The sequence below is a fragment of the Ambystoma mexicanum genome, chromosome 9 (assembly GCF_040938575.1).
Source record: "Ambystoma mexicanum isolate Mex_15411 chromosome 9, UKY_AmexF1_1, whole genome shotgun sequence".
Classification (NCBI taxonomy): Eukaryota; Metazoa; Chordata; class Amphibia; order Caudata; family Ambystomatidae; genus Ambystoma; species Ambystoma mexicanum.
In genome coordinates, this window is record NC_090931.1 from 664,824,798 (window position 1) to 664,841,932 (window position 17,135).

The following is a 17,135-nucleotide window of genomic DNA, read 5'->3' on the forward strand; positions in this document are numbered from 1 at the left end:
AGACTGAAAGGAATTAATGGCCCCATCTGGAGGAAGGAAAGACACAGAAGAGATGGGGGATGAGAGGAAGAGCGAGAAGAAGGAAAGGTAGAAGATTGTGACGAGAGAATGAAAGGGATGGAACAGAAGAAATGGGAAGTGAACGAGGGGGAAAAGAAAAGAAAGTAAGAGGTGATCAAAAAGATCACACAGGATAGGCAGAAATGGTCCCAAGCAACGGTAGTGAAGAGAAGATGAGGTCAAGACAAGAGCCTGAACCCGATGATCGGGCGGGTAAGGAAAACAGTTTATGTGGCAAGAGTCAATGATAGTCTGGAGCGGGGATTGAGTAGAGGAAGTGAGAAGAAGGAAATTAAAGTTGCTAAGAAGTAATAAAAGAGAGGACTAAGGAAGGAGAACAGATAACGGAGAATCCAGATCAAGGAAGTCAGTAGAGAGGCCGGTGATGGTAAGGAAGGAGACCGGGAAAGGTTCAGAGAAGGGTGAAAGATGGTACTAGAAGGTTGAGAAGGAAGGAAGGCCAGGCGGGTGCCAGGAGGGGGTCCAGGAAGAGTGGCAAAGAATCCCAGTACCGCAAGATGGTGTTTTTATTTTTGTTAAAGGCTCCAGAAGTTGCAGTTCAAAGAAGCATGGGTGGAAAATAGGAAAAATATACATAATATTTTTGCACATGGTGCATTAGGATGCGACAATAGAAGTTAATATTTAACAAAAGGAAGACCGCAAGCAAAGATTTGTTGGTAAATGGACATTTAGCAAAGGGAACCAAAATATTGAGAATTTGATAACATAAGACTATGCTAGCTGCAAAAAAGCTGCACAATTGTTATTTTCTGCATTTCATTGCAATATTAATTTCTGCACAGACCTCACTGGACATTTTTGTTGAAATGGAAAAGAAAGGAATCCTGTCAGAAGATAACCTAGACATTCTGAAGGAAAAGTGTGAGAAGATTAACAAAGAACTCTTGAAGATCATTGAAGACTTCCAAGTGAATACAGGTATGATGCACATTGTGTTTTGTGCAATAGATAATACTTCGGTTACTGCTAGTGGACAACCTGGCACACTGTGATAGCACCGTGCCTTTTCTAATCTTGGGATGCATGTCTATTGTCAGGGTGAAGTTGAAAGTAAAAGTGCTTTTTATGATAACTGCTATAAATTGAATACCCATCTATCGGATTTGTTATGGTCAAGGAGCCTTACTTTCAACATCATGTATTACACATCTACATTGTACTTGCTGATCTCTGGAAACAAACCTAACCTTGTAACTGCATAAACTAATGTAAATTTAATTTAGTTTAGGAGTTTCTTTATTTTAAAAAAAAACATCTTTTATAAATTTGCAGGAGGCCATGTGACTCTGTCCCTCTGGATAGGATCATAGATGGTTTGGTCATGGGTGCGCCTTTGTCCATTCAACTGATAGCAGTTACTCTGAAATAAGACCACATATTTCAGACCAGATCAATTCCTGGTGCCTTGCTACCCACTGCCCGATATTGCACCTGCCGCACCATTTGCTTCCCATTTTCGAAAATGACCCATCCAATCTGCCACACGCCTGTAACCCTCCATGTTTCCCCACTCCCCCACCCTTACAGTCCCCCACCTCTCTGACTAAACTGCTTACCTGTGGCCACGTCATCTTCTTAGGGTGTGCAGTCTACTGTGGGTGGAATTTCCTGTGTGGCCTCTTTTGTGGGTGGTACAGGAAACTCAGTCCAGAGACCTGCCAAAGTGTCCATCTAGTTCTGACTGCCATTTAGGGTTCATCTTGAATTTTCCCCTGCTGAGTGACTGGGACGAAGGGAATGTGACCTGGGTATCCTCCCTATGCATCACGGTGCTCACAAGAAAAAAAACACACACATTGAGATAGCAGTTTGAGAAGAGATTGAATCCTTGACAATGTTGGGTGCTTTAAAGGTGTTCCCTGCAAGGATATTTGCAAGAAGGAAATGTTATTTAACCTGTTTAAAACGCATTTTTGCAAAATTTGAAGCTGGGTTCTATATTATGAATTATTTCTTAGCATAGCACCCAGTGAAAGTCAAAATGTATATTTTAGAACTTTCTTTCCCAGATTAAAGTTAACGGCTATAAGACCCATGATTTTGACTGGAGACTTATATATGTTTATGATAATGAGGTGTTTGTTATTTATATAGTACTTACGCCCAAGCGGTTTACGTAGAACGCATATACATACATTATAACCCAACCGTAGTTGGTTCTCATTTATCAACCTCTGAAAGATGAAAGGCTAAGTTGGCCATGCCGGGATTCAAACCTGTGACCTGCAGATCACAGACAGATCGCAGAAGCAAGCGCTTAACCCGCTCAGCTATATCACCGGCTATATAGAGAAGGATTAAGGTAGACAGAGGGATGATGGTGAGCAAACGTGCCGATAAAGTAATTAACACCTTTAAAGAGATTGGTGGGAAGGAAACCAATGGCTCACAGATTCTTCTTATTACTAGTATGTCCATGGGGGCTATGGCCATGTTGATTAAGTTATAGTGGACAAGGTTTTCCATATTGTGACATAGACTGGTTCATGGAAGAACCCAGACTTCAAACCTATACCCTAGCCCCCAGGGTTACTACTGGACAAAATCTTCCTGCCTGCACCAGAGAACACAATCCCATATATATATATTCGGTTAACCTCCCTTCTGGTACTTCCACACTTACACTGGGAAGGGATAGCTCAGGGTCAATGCTCCGGTCTTGTAAACAAGATTACACTAAGCAGCACAGGTTCTGCACCCAATCGCAGTACTGTGCTTCGATCTGGAGTGCAGCATGAAGCGCAATATAAGAAACCGATTTAATTTGTATCCATGCGGCGCAGTGAAGGCCACAATCCAGGGATTCCTCATAGAAAAGTCCTCACAACTTTAAAAGCTCAGGGCAAAAGAAGAGAGAATTCTCCTATGCAAAATCAAAGAACTGGAGCAGGTTTCTAGAAGCACAAGATCCCAAAAAGTATTTTGAAACCTCCTGGTGTCCTGATCCCAGGTATCATTATTGGGGACCACCAAAGATGAGTTTATGATCCACAGTTTAACCCAACAATACTATGAAATGGGTAACAAGCCTAAGAGGTGGCTTGCTTTTCAATTTATGGCACACATTAGGGCAAACAGAATATCAACTCTATGGGATAATAAGAGGACTAGGGAACAGAGAAACTTCAATGATTGCACTCCTTCTATGAGACCCCAGATGCCAGTGAAGCGGTGAGTGATGAGACATTAACCCAATAGAGCTGAGAGAGAATTGCAGTAGGAACAATCAGGGTATTTCTGGGCTTGAATATGGGGAGAAAGCACATGGGATCTTGCTGTTTTGGGGATGATTTTACTTCTACCTTTAACTAGCCTTGCATAATCGCGTCTCCCGTGGCAAATTTACTTGCCCAATAGGAGAGCCTTCAGAGATTTGAGGAAATTCTGGGGAAGTCAGATGTACCTAATATCAATCACCCGGAGGCGCTTTAAAAATTATTTTGGAGAGAGCTACACTCTAGCTAGTATTGAAATACTTAGGCATACATTTAGGGTATTCCGAGAGTCACATACCAGAAGTGTTAACATCTCCGATGAAAAATGTGCACTTCCGGATATTGCTGCTGTTCTCATGGTTGTCTTTATTCAGTTGAAATTATTATACATTTTACAGACCCTTCCAGTATGGACTCCTAGAAAATACTCAAACATTCAAAAAGATATAATGGCATTTGGCAGGGGCCTCCCTGTGGAATGGCCTCCCTGCCCCTCTCAGGCTTGAGCCGGATCTCCTTAAGTTCCGTAAGCTTCTCAAGACCCTCCTTTTCTCTACTTCCTCCCCTCTCCAATTTGCCAGCTAATCCCCTGCTCTGCAGATTAACTGGCTGCCTGGTCCCTTCTGAGTCGTACAAGGCACCAGGCCCTCTTGCCCAGTCTACCCCAGCGCCCTGGTATCCCTGACCCCCCTACCCCCACCTGCACTTGCCCTTCTTGGCCCCCTTCCGCTGACTAGCCTGACAAGCTGTGCATCCCTACCGAGCCTGGTCCACCCCGACCTCGCACTTAGCATGTGGTCCAAACTCCCCACATCCCCTGGCACTTGCCCATAGGGCCTCCCTAAGCACTTGCCTAGCCCCAGGGGACCTCTCCTCCCCCGCACTTGTTTACCTCCACTCTGCCCCTCAATCCCCTCCCACCCTAGCATTATCCTTTCCACCACGACCAGCATTCCCCCCTCAGCCCCCCTGCACATCTTGTTTCTGCACTTGCACGATCCAAATGACACAAGGCCTAGTAGGACCGTTATTGTTTCCTTCCCTGTCCCCTCGCCCCACTTTTTTGTCTTGTGGCACCTTCAAACACCATTTGCTGTATAGGTGTTTTATAAATAACCAATAGATAAATCCATACAGAGGGAAGGACTGTGGTGAATGGCCTAAAGGAGGCTGCACATTTTCAGCTCATATGTTTATGGAAGGAACTAATTATTTATTTTATTTATTAGCATTTATAAAGCGTGCAGCAGCCCTTGGGCATCGTGGTGCTGTTACAGAGATACTTGCTGGTTACAGAGGATACAGAATGCTTAGTAGTTACAGGCTACATTTAATCCTTCAGTGAACCTAAGAAGGAATTTGGTTGTGGGGAAGTAGAGCGGCTGGGAAACCATCAGCTCAGTCACTGGCTTCTACTGAGAGAGGTAAAACCCACGGTAACTAGAACCTTCTAAAAAAACAAGGTTAGAAAAACATGATCTTCTCCATACTTCCCACAGAAAAAGTAAGTTCTAGAATCTATGGACCTCATTACGGGTCCGACGGTAACCCTGCTCGTGCTACCGCCGGGTTGCTGCTAGACACGTAAAAATGTACCAGCGCCTGCCTTCCCGGTGCCACAAGCTCATTACGAGTCTGGCGGCCTGAAAGTCAGGCACTGGTATATTTGTTAATCCCCATTCCCATAGAGTCCTATAGGACTCTATGGGAGTGGGGGCAGGGAAGCACCTGTGCCGTTGCTAACTGCGCTTGTGCTTCCATGAAGGGTTTGCCTACCGTAACCGCTGCTCCCGGCAGAGTCAGACCCGTTGGGCATAGTGGCTCCGGCAGGCAAACACGTGGTTTGCCCGTCCGTAAACAAGCGTGCCAGTGAACTTACTGGCACCCTTATTTCCGGACCGGCAACAATGTAATGATGCCCAATGACTTGGTTTTGAAATCCAGATTTGGGGAGCTCATATTAATGTATAGTATACATCTATGCACAGTCAAACAGATACTACCCTTTCTCACCTTCCCACATAGAACACTTGCCATCATCTCACTCATCATGTCAAGAACAGACTACGCCAACAGCATCTGCCTCCGAATGCCGGAATACCTTACCAAAAAACTGCAACGGATTCAGAGTGCGACAGCAAGACTACTCGTCAGGTTCGTTAAGATAGAACACATTACAACAGCACTAAGTATATTTAAGGACTCACCAAGGATTTTACGTGCCCTATCAGGCTGGTATCTTTGGCTTTTTTGGGTGTTTGTTATTTAAGGAGTCAAGTGGGGAGCGATGGATCCCAGCCTAGAGATGATCCTTGCTACCTCAGGGAGCCGAAGTCGTGTTGGAAGACTTTTCAATTTTTCATTTGTATATTAAGAGTGATAAATGGGTGTCACTGTATCTTGGTACTCAGAATATTTCTCCTCCTGCCTAGGGGGTTTGTGTGACACTATTGGGGAGAGATTTTGTTATTGTTACCATTACTGTAATGCTTCGTCTTGAGCCAGATCTCCTCAAATTCCGGAAGCCCCTCAAGGCTTTCATTTTCACCTCCTCCTTCTTTTGCTGAAACCCAACAGTCGCTGACATTGGTGACCAGGACCTGTATGGGTCCACCTGGGCCCTGGCCTCCCACCCCCAATCGCCTTCAGCCTCCGCCCGCTCCCAGCACTTGCCTTAGGCACCTGCTGGCCTGTACTATCACAGGCTTGCACTTATTTATTGGCAGTTGACCACTCTCACCAAGAGATCCGTGCCAGTCACTTAACAGTCTGCAACTTACTCCCTAGCACTTCCCTCCTTGTTACTCCTAGCACTTTCCCCACCCTCCCTCATCCCTCTTCTCTCTGCACTTGCACGCTCTGAATGCTCACAAGGCCTAGTAGGACCGCCTCTCTCTCTCGCACTGTTATATTTGCCTTTCATTCCCATGTTCCCTCCCTGTTGCCATGTGGACGCTTTGAAACACAATTTACTTGATGTATAAGTGTCTTATAAAGAAATAAATGGTAAAAGTTTGAATAAAAAGAACACATAAAGTATGATATTGTGGGGTTTAAAGAAAAAGCAAAAGGTTGCCACTGTAAATAAAATCTTTAAAAAATGGTAATTGATATTGGACAAGTTGACAGCACTTGACACTAACCTTTTGCCCCAAATTCGATGCATGCTTCTCTAATACTTTCGATCTAACACATATCTATATCTGGGATTCGGAATTATGATTCGATGAGCAGAAGCAGGTTTTAACTCCTAGGTGTCAGACCACCAGCAGTAGGCAGCTGTAGGCAGGAGCTATCGCTGGAGAACCAGGAGCCAGTACATAGGGCACGGCAAATCTAGCTTCCGTTTGAGATGCACAATATCTTTTTGCCCATTATGTATGATCCATTATATTTAAATGTGTCCTAGATGTGTCCTTTATTTACATTCTCAATCATTCAAAGTTAATGTCACATTTGCATGTTTGTAAGGCTCCATTTGGCCCAGTGAGCCAAAGGTACCAGCTGTTAATTGTTGGTTTTATGCTAAACAGATCTCCTAGGGTCGAAGCAGGTGCTAAATAGCTCCCAGCCATGTTGAACACTAAAGCGACTAACAGGATTATTCTGGGCAAGGTCTTTATTGTTTTACTTCCTTGGTATTTGGCTGAAATGAAATCCTTCAGATGAAGTGATCTAGGTCTCCAAGTAGCATACCCCATAGCCATGCCATCCTATGCTCCCGCACTTAGACATGGGACAACTGGGTGATCCACAGGCATGTCTATTCGGCAGCATGACGATTCCACTGAACTTTACGTCAAGGTACCATCACCGAGCAACATTCAATACCTGAAGATTTGCTTCTAAAACATACTAACGTACTCAAGTCTGCAATTGGCACACACTTTATGCATACTTTGTGGGCAGACGCACCATGCCCAGGAGTGCAGCTTGACCCGTGCACACAGGAAAATGTGCACCACCCAAGAGTTGCACAAACATCACACTTACCTCCAGTAAAGGGGCTCCCTTCTTTAGTCTTACAGATATAAAACAATGCTGGCGGGAAAGGGACGGCATTATGGAATTGAAAGCTAGATGTACTCTGATTTTCTAAAACTCATCCAAACCAAACCTCCTACTTCTCTCCATTCCAAGACAGTCTAATTTTTTTAGTTGCTGGTCACACTCTTCTTTAGTAGTACGCCTCCCTCCTGTGCTGAAACAACAAAATCACTAGGATTCACCCTCCACTCCTGCACCAGTAAATTCAGTCGATCTGATCACATGTTTACCTGGACATGTTTGCCTAGACTTCCCTAAAAGTATTCCTACTTCAGTCCCTTCCAGAGTGATATGCATATCTTCCTTGTGTTCTATTTTTGTTTGTATTCTTGGGTTTAAGTTGCTCAAATGCATGATTTAAAGAAAGTGAAGAAACAGTCGAATGTGACAGAGAATGATATAGTGAATGGGCGTTGGGATTATTATAATTAGGTATTATGCCCTTGGTGCCGGGAAAGGTTTCTAAGCGGGAGCCCGGGATTCAAACCTGTGTCTGCTATGCGTTGCCTTGCTTTCAAGACAAGCGCGTTGCCCCTCGGCTATCTTCTCGGGTGATGGTGCGTATGTGGACGATGTGAGAGAAACAATCTGATGCATGATAGAATGGTGGACAATGCAAAGTGAGAGAATGTATAGTGAATAAGCACTTTAAAGCAAGTCAGGATGATGGAGGAGTCACTCACTCTTTGGTGGGTCTACTGGCATTTGAGAGGCAGGTGTCCATAAGGAAATCTGAGCCCCCAGCCAGAGCAGTGACAAAGCTGGCTAGCACATTGCATTGTAACATGAAACAAATCTACACAGGTGCCTGTAATAACTGCCCACACACTTTGTTTATCTTTTCAGGGGTCAAGTCTGCTCTGCAGGAAGTACCAAGCCGAAAGGAATCCATGGGCGGTATTGAAGATAATTTGTTTTCCTTCAGTATTAACCATGTATATTATTCATCTGCCAGTGGGCATCGCTAAAGCACTTTATAATGTTCCTTCTTAGCCAGGCGTGGCAGTGGGGGGACACTGCTGTGGGAGTCGGGAAGTCCCCCTAGCATCTGTCCTCTTGTGTAGGTCCTTTTACCGCTCTTGTCTCTGAGAAACGAGCATTCAGGATCCACAGGCAAGTGCAACCTGCAGATTAATGCCTTTCCCTTAACCAAAGCATGTGCTGAAATGGCCTTCCCAAACAGCAGTGGCTGCAGGGAAAGTGGAATATATTAGCTTTCATTTTGGAAAATAGCCGAGATGGATCCTGGTCCAAATCTCTTACCACATGACGTTGAACCATAACAATTCAAAAACACAAAAAGGCAGCTGCGGCTGTTTCAACCCGGTAATGAACTTCCCAGGGTGGTTCTGGCTGGCTAGCTCTTAGAAATTAAAATGATCTCTGCTGACTTTGAGGCATCAAAAATACAGGGTCGCCCATGCATTTTTTAATAATATTTATAGATAATAGCCTATTGCAAAATCAAGCAAAAGTGACACGTGACAGCCCACACAATTTAACAGAGGGCCTGGTCTTGCAGGAACAGGCTCACTTTGATGCCCTGGTATGTATACCATAGCTCTCATGGCCACCCTGGCACCAAAATTATATGAATGCCACTGCTGCATGGGCTGTACCATCTCTCCTGCAGGAAAAGGAAAGCTGTCCCGCCCGCCCCTCTACCACTCCCCTCTGGAAAATCCTCTTGGAATATGCCTGACTGGAGGACAATGCGGGCTTGAAGAAAATAACACTATCTAATTTCACCCACAAACCTACCACTGTTTCTTTTAATTGTTTCAGTTGAAGAAAATGTTTGCAACCTTGGGATGTCTTCTGTCTGCACCAGTGATTCTCCAGCACTCCCAGTGGGGCTACCTGAGGTAAGTAGTGTCTCAACTATGTGTGGGAACTATGTGTGGGTATCCCCTTCCATCGTTGACACCGGGGAAATAATTATCAAGAAAACTACAAGCTTGGTGTCTCACGAGATAATCACTTACAATATTTTTTTTTACTAGGAAAATGGCTTAGACGGAGATTAAAAGATCAAGTCAGAAAGTTCTGCGAAATTACATATTTTATTATATAAACAACATGGTTTAACAATAATAAATGAAAATAAAATATTCTTTCATACTTATTCGGCATTTAGGGCAAGTAATGATACTAGGGAATGTATAGAGGATACAATAAAGGTATAAAGTGCAATTCACTATTCACTGTTCATTTAATATTTAACATAATATCTTTTGTAATGCACACATCCCTATCTACACATTCTACACCTTAAAGTGCTAGTGAATGTTTAAAAATTCATACAATGCTTTATCACAAAATGCATACAAGACAGTCATTTTTATCTACAATCACTTATCACAAAACTCAAACAAAACAGTCATTAGTTAACTAAAGGTTGTTCAGAGGTACATTTATCTCCTCTCGTTTTTACATAGAACTTCCCTTATCTTAGTTTCGGCCAAGGAACATATAGGGCTGCAAAAGCACTGATGCCCGTCTTCCCCAGGACTGGACTGTCATTGGCCAAAAACGTTTAAAATCTTAAGACACCTTCACGTATAGCCTTTAACATTATCTAAAAAAAGAACATATATACAACCAATTAAAATAATTAGCAAAGCCAGACTGTCCATAGACCAATCAACATTTGTCAATAGCTCCTTTGGATTAAAGCGCTATATAAATTAAAATAAATACAAATAAGTACAAATATGTGTGTGTAGAGCAAACAACATACCGTTAGCTCATCTGTTGAATGCCCAATCGGGTCACTCTACACCCTTAATTTGGGTCAGTGCAGCTCATCAATTCTGCAAACAAAAACCAAACAACAAAGAGGGAATACAAATTCACCCTCCTTGGTTCACTGCCCTCTACAGGTCTTGCACGTGACTCTTCCTTTACAGGCTTGTAAATTGTGCCTGAAAGATTGGGCCAATCATTGACGCGTTTAGGTAGGTCTAGCCTAGTCTGGTGGGGTTTGATGAAGATGGTCAACCCTACTCTCAACCACCAAGTTCTCCACATGATGGTAGCAATACCATCTCGTACATTCATCCTCCTCTATATTCTACCTGGACGAACTTGGTCCTCCAGTAACTCCCTATTCAATCTGTTTACATGGGTGATCTCCTCTTGTCCATCTTCCCTCAGATGGTCTGGATCTATCCCTTTCTCTAACATCACAACCCTCTTCTCTCTCTCCCGATGATCTCTTTCACTTCCCAACTCTCGTACAACATTGGGTCTTCGCCCTCCTTATTCCATACCCTCCTCCTTCTGTTTTACTCTTCCCTCCTCCTTACTCCAGTTCTCCCGACAAATCGTTGTTCCTCCTTTCTCCTTAAAATACATCTCCCACTTTCTTCTACAAAGTGGTACGACCATCCTTCCACTCTCCAAGAATATCACTTTCCTACAGTAATTTTGTTCATTCTCTCTCTGACAATATCTTCGTCCGGCTCCCGCTGTCTCTCACTCCATCTCCGAGGCCACATCTACTGCCTCCTTCCTCGCTACTGTATCCTCCATTGGCTCCCTCCTTATATTCTCTCTCTCCTGCACAACAGTTTGCTCTTCCTCTCTCCAGTTGGTACCCTTAATTTTCCTCCTCAAGGTGGTACACCTCTGCCGATGCACCCAACCACTCTATCTCTATGTCATGTCCCGGCAAGGGTGGCGGTTTTGGAACCGCTGGTGCTATGGTCCGCCATAGCCCGTTCCATTAGGTTTCTCATCTGCGGGTAGTACAGGTCTAGTTCTTTACACGCAGACGTAACCGGAGGTACATCTTCAGTCACTTCCGGGGTACGGGCACGTTGCAACGTTGCCTGGTTACTCACCTGTGTTGCCGTCGCTCTCGCTGTATTTTTCCCGTTTTGCGGACCCCGCGTCCGTCTTTCCCTTCCTCCCTCCTGTATTTTCCTCCGGGCGTTTTCGTCCTAGTTTTTGTCCGCCCGCTTGTTCTTCCTGCTCCCGCTCTCTCTCTCTCTTCCTCGTTCCGTTTTTTCCTCTCTCTCCTGTGCGCTCCCTCTGCCCTTGCCCCCTTTAGTTCTTGCTCTTCCTGTTTTTGATTTACCACTGCCTCCTCCTCTGTTCCTTCTGTTCTATTCTGATCTCCTTCCTCAACCTACCTTTTTGAGTGCCCCTGCCACTCGCCATGTTCTCGACAGCCTGCCAGTGTACCAGACCTTAGCCTGCCTACTTGGATTGCCCCTGCCACTCGCCTTGTACTCAATAGCCCGCCAGTGTACCAGACCTCAGCCTGCCTATTTGGATTGTCTCTGCCACTCGCCTTGTACTCATCTGCCTGCCAGTGTACCAGACCACAGCCTGCCTTTTGGATTGCCTTGCCGCCTTGATTCTACCGTCAGCTCCACGTTCGTCATCTCGTCTACCTGCCCACTCAAGTCAGCTTTAGAGGTCTCTCAGGGGTTTTTTGTGCCGTTGGCTTTTTCCCCTCTCTTTCACGGAGGATTGCCCCACGTCCCTATCTCCACAAAAAAAAGGAGAGACCCAGAAGAAAAGAGGAGAGGAGAACCAAGAAGAAGGACGTAGGTGAGGAGCTTGGGGAGGGTGGTGAAACGGAATGTTCCTTTGAAGACGAGGATATTGCTGACTCCAGTGACACACTGCCACCAACTTTAAATATTGCTTCCTTCACAAACAAACCTCTCTCTCCTTTCTGTCCTCAACACAATGTTTCTGCTTCTCTTCATAAGTCTCCCCTACTCCAACTCGACCAAATCTCTCATCCGGACCAAACACTCCCCATCCCTGTGTCGCCTCACACATACACACCAGAATTTCCTTTCAAGTCTCCACTTCTCATCACACCAGGTCTCCACACTTGGGGTCTTCCAGGGTCTGTTGTCTGCCTACTTCCAGCTCCCCCCATGGACTGACACTCTGTTGCTGGGATGGCTGCTTTTTTATTGGCAGTTTCACCTACTAGAGGTGGTGCTCTGGGACATTGGTTGCATCTTGGCTATGTAGGCTAAGGCTGCTCTGGGATTGGGCTATATGCTCAGGGTCAGTTAAACTTAGAGGGGCAGGATCAAAGGTTATATTAAAACGTGCCAAATATTCGATTGCAGACTATCCCTGCAAATGTAGGACATCTCTCCTCCTGCCCCTGGTAGCCCTTTCTCCATTGCCTGCTTCCCTCCGAGTCCCTCCGCTTTCCCAGTGTGTGAATGAATTACCTGAAAACCCTCATATGAGTGTGTACAGCAAATGTACAATATATTTGTAACTCCTTTGCTTTCGCTGGGAGTTTGCAGTATTGTAACTCCAGTGATGTTCCTGGAAGCTGGACAATTGTTTAAGTTTATTTTTTGTTCTTCCCGTTCAAAACAAGTTAATTTCTCATTCCCAACACAACTGTGTATCCTCTGCATTGTTTGGATCTACTGAGCAGTGACTTGTAATAGGGAACGCTTTCCTTGGAATTGTGCTGAGGATGTAAATGTATTTCCTTCCTCAAAAGGAATGCTTTTTCCTACGCAGGGAGTTTGGATCTGATTGGCGGAAGCTTCAGACTCCCTCCATCCTATGTGGGTCTCTCTCTTTTCCTCCCTCTCACTCTGGTGGTCTTGGAGCCCCCTGAGAGCGCCTAAAGGGTCAGCCTGTGACGGCCCCTTTTCCACAGACATTGGCATGCATCATACTTTTTAAAAATAATAACAAAAGTTTAAGGGAACCGTTTACTCTGATGGAGGAGAGTGCAATTTCTTTTTTTTATATAGTGTTGAGGATCAGATGGATCAACAGGCTAATCTGCAAGGTCCAGGGCACACTTGTCACCAATTTTATTTTCATCACAGTTGGTAGGGGGATTCATACCATGGGCTTTTTATCTTTAGAGACAAAACATGGGCTCTTTCTCCGGCGACAAATTAAATAAAGGTATATTTAAACCAATGGTGGCTGAGGTTTGGCTCATCCTAGGATTTTCTCTTGATACTGTACTTCTTTTAGGACCAAAGGGACAGTGCAACGCTATTCTTAGATCAGGCTTTGGGACTTAAATAGTCACTCCCAGTCCCTAGGATTTAATATGTCCTACACTTCTTGCTTGCCTTGTGTCTGGTATCATCAGGCCGTTGCATTGGTCCTCCAAATCTTGTATCTTTCTTAGGACTACCAACCTTGGTGCCTTGGATCATTTTGATGGGAGTCGGGCATCAAACTCTTTCTTACTTGCAGCATGCTGGGCTCACCAGTGCGAAGGCCTACGGAGTCCAGTTGTCTCTTCAAGCATAACACAGTCTGGGTCCTCTAGTGTTGAAGGGGTGCTTGCCCATCAAGACATAACAACACTTGCCCCTTCTTCTCATGGCTGTTACTGGACAGATCCTAGGAGGCTAGTGGTCCACGATTGGACAGCTACCTCCCAGTTTGAATGTTGTAAAATGCCTTATTGGAGAGCTGAGCTGACCCCCCAGCCTGATTTCTGAATCTAAGGGTTGGAGCTGCAGGAAATGAGTCCACCACTGGAACCTGAAGAGATCTGAAGAAAAAGACGACAACCCAGGGATGACGGATGACTGCTGCAGGAGCCATAATTGGCTCATCCAACATCACCCCATTTCATGCCTTGATCTTCTACTTCCAGGGCGAGACCTCTGCTAGGTGCCTCCCTCCTTTTCATTGGTGGGCATAACCAGTAAGCTGTCCTGCTCTCCTGTTCATGCTGCATTGCCATCCGTGGGCTGAGGGAGTTTGCAGGCTTGGAACAAGCTTTGCTCTGCTGCAAGGACTGCAATTTCCTGGTCATTCCCAGTTCTCTACTGCAATGCTGAAACCCTGCCTGGGATCAATGAAGACTTGCATCCGCCCAACCGTCCATGAGGATCTGTGCTCTGTTGTGGGACTGATCCAGGGTGTCTTCACTCCAGTCTAAGATCTCCAGAGGAAACTAGAAGATGACTGCCAGCAGAAGCCCTAGAACCCACGACCCGGCACAAACCCCAAAGGATGGTGAGGAGGGTCTTCCCCAGTGATTCACTATCCACTGGGGGTGTTTCTACATTTGTGGGCATTCCAGTGATCAAGGTAATTTATATGGTTTTAACCGCACCTATCCCCATTAGGTTTTCTTTGGGCACTAAGTGCTGCTTCCCTGATCTCTGCTCAGGGATGACATAGGTTGGTGGTTGCTGGTAGTCCCTTTGAACCCTAGGTATGGTGCCTGCCTCCTAAAACCTCTACAATTTGACTTATACCTCTTAAGCCTATGAATTAGGTTCTGACTATACACAAGGTTTCTTCTATTTTGAGTGACTTCTCCTGGTACTACTCACCAGTGACTCTGAAGAACTTTTCTGGACTACTTAAAGACTTCCTAAGATTCTTGATATATGGACTTTTGAAGTTAGGAACACTGTGTTTGAGTTACCTTATAAGTGAGGCCTGTGCTTTAAAACTTCCAACAATGTTTCCCTATTTTAGCAGTTTATAGTGTAATATCGTGTTAAATCGTAAATTAGTGACCCAAGGTGGGATTCCAAACTCTGATATATATATATATATACCTTTCCGATGCTTGTGATTCTACAGAATTACATGCTGTGCATATAGTCTGACATCCAGTGGTAATCGCAGAGTATTGCATCTTTTTTTCAAAGATTGAAAAGGGACGTCGACATGGGTGCGACTTTAACACTATCCCTAACGTTTCATGTAGTGTACCCAAAATCCTTCTTGCATCAAGGTCCCACCAGATTGTTTTTATCCACCTAACTATTCGGTTGCATGTAATGCAGATCTTGTAAGAGTTTTATATTGCTGATTCCTGTTCTTTGGCGGTTTGCTTGCCTTTGATGACTACTCAACGGCTGTTTGCCTGATCCTGTCTGCCGACGATCCGTCTTTGACTGGTCGGCAACTGTTTCCACGTGGCCTTCACACTCTGGCCCAGTCTTTGCAGTAGGGAGAGTGGGGCCCTGTTCATACTCACCTCTCTTGAGAATGCCTTTTCTTTCTTTACCCCAGCCTCTCCAGCCACCCTGCTACCCCCACCTGGAAGCAGACGACTGTGATCAGACCATCTGCGTATCCTGTTGGACAAAGTCCAGGTCCTGCTCGAAAAGGGGGCCATTGTAGCCGTCCTTCATCTCAAGGTAAACAAGGGTATTTATTGCAAAGACTTCTTTGTATTCCAATGCCTCATCGGCAGCTTTACCGAAAAGGTTGGCATCCTCCACTGGCTTGTTAATGAGGGAAGCATGGGTCTCCGGCTTAAACCCTGAATTCTTCAGCCAGGCTTGGCATTTGAGAAGGGTCCCCTGGGCAAGGACACGACCCGCAGTTTCGGCTAAGTCCAAGGTATTTTTGAGACTATTCTGGGTGACTTGCCAGGAGCGAGCGGGTTCCTGGACATCTTGGAGGCCGTCATAGACGAGGCACCACTGAACATCACTGTAGCTCGCTAGGAGCGTGGTATTGTTGGCAATTCAGGTGGAATAGGCAGCAGAGGTGGTGACAGGCTTGCCAAGGGCGTACAATTTCTTGCAGTCCTTGTCAGGAGAAGATTCCGATGAGGACAGTGGCATCCTGCGAACCAATATGTCAAACCACAAAGGTTCAGGATGACAACTCTTCAGGAAGTAATTCCACTACTGTGGAAGGGGGATTACATGGCCACATTGGGCATAAAACACGCATACTTTCATACTTCAATGTTGCCAGTGCACAGAAAGTACCTCAGCTTCAAGATAGAGGACACACTCTATCAGTTCAAGGTTCTTCCCTTCGGCATCGCCTCAGCCCCGAGGGTGTTTACAAAGGTAATAGCGGTAGTGGTCGCTCACCTGCACAGGCAGTCCATCCCCATGTATCCTTACCTTGGCGACTGGCTCATAACCGGAAACTGGCATGGAACATGTTTGGGGAATACCCAGAAGACAGTAGGTCTCTTATTCAATCTAGGGTTCTTCATGAACGAGAAGAAGTCAAGTCTGTTCCCCAGCCAAGTCAAACAGTTTCTGCGGGCCCTAATTCAGACAGAAGACAGGCTTGTCTTCCCCTCCAACAAGAGGGTTCAAAACATGCTGTTCCAGATCCCTCATTATGTAGCCAATCACCAGGTAACCGTACGCAAGAATGTGCGACTGCTACAGATGATGGCTTCCTGCATCTTCCTAGTTGTGCATGCACCCCATGCAAGAGTGGCTCTCGAGCCAATGGTATTAGTCCAGCGGTCAGTGGGATGATCTAGTGGTTGTCTTGATAGCCCTCGCACAGTCGCTGCAGTGGTGGTCAAAGGAAATCATTCTGCAGGGGAAAACCTTTACCACTCCCACAGTACAGGCCACTTTCCCCACAGACTCATCTCTGTCGTGATGGGGAGCTCATCTCCTTCACCAGAGAGTGCACGGCGTGTGGCCCCCATCAGTATCTTCCAATCACATCAATCTGTTGGAACTGCTTGCAGTGTTCAAAGCCCTGAAAACCTTCCAAGCACATCTACACGGGAAGACAGTTCTCGTCCTTACAGACAGTACCACGGCCATGTACTACCTGAACAAGCAGGGGGGCACTCACTCTCAAGGGTAATCCAAACTGTCCCAGAACATCTAGAAATGGTCACTCAAACACAACGTGTTCCTCCTCTCACAATATGTTCCAGGGGAACACAATATTTTGGCAGATGTGCCCAGCAGGGACTTTGATCTACCCGTAGAGCATGAGTGGTGCTTGCAAGAGCACTTTCTACTCAATGCCTTTGCAGAGTGGGGTTTCCTAGACGACTTGTTCGCGACTCTGGAGAACACCCAATGGCCA

General features: G+C 45.5%; 1 protein-coding gene across 6 annotated transcripts in view; it reads left to right on the top strand.

Moving 5' to 3' along the window:
* Nucleotides 1-17,135, top strand: part of CASP8 (caspase 8) — a 159,747-nt gene that overhangs the window by 55,765 nt on the left and 86,847 nt on the right. For 4 of the 6 annotated variants that reach the window (XM_069615463.1, XM_069615465.1, XM_069615466.1 and 1 more), the window contains 4 exons: nt 867-1,002; nt 5,325-5,453; nt 8,193-8,243; nt 9,132-9,211. In XM_069615463.1, coding sequence (XP_069471564.1) covers nt 867-1,002; nt 5,325-5,453; nt 8,193-8,243; nt 9,132-9,211 — 396 coding nt within the window. The remainder of the gene's footprint in view (nt 1-866; nt 1,003-5,324; nt 5,454-8,192; nt 8,244-9,131; nt 9,212-17,135) is intronic. The other 2 variants (XM_069615464.1, XM_069615468.1) reach the window with 1 other exon arrangement.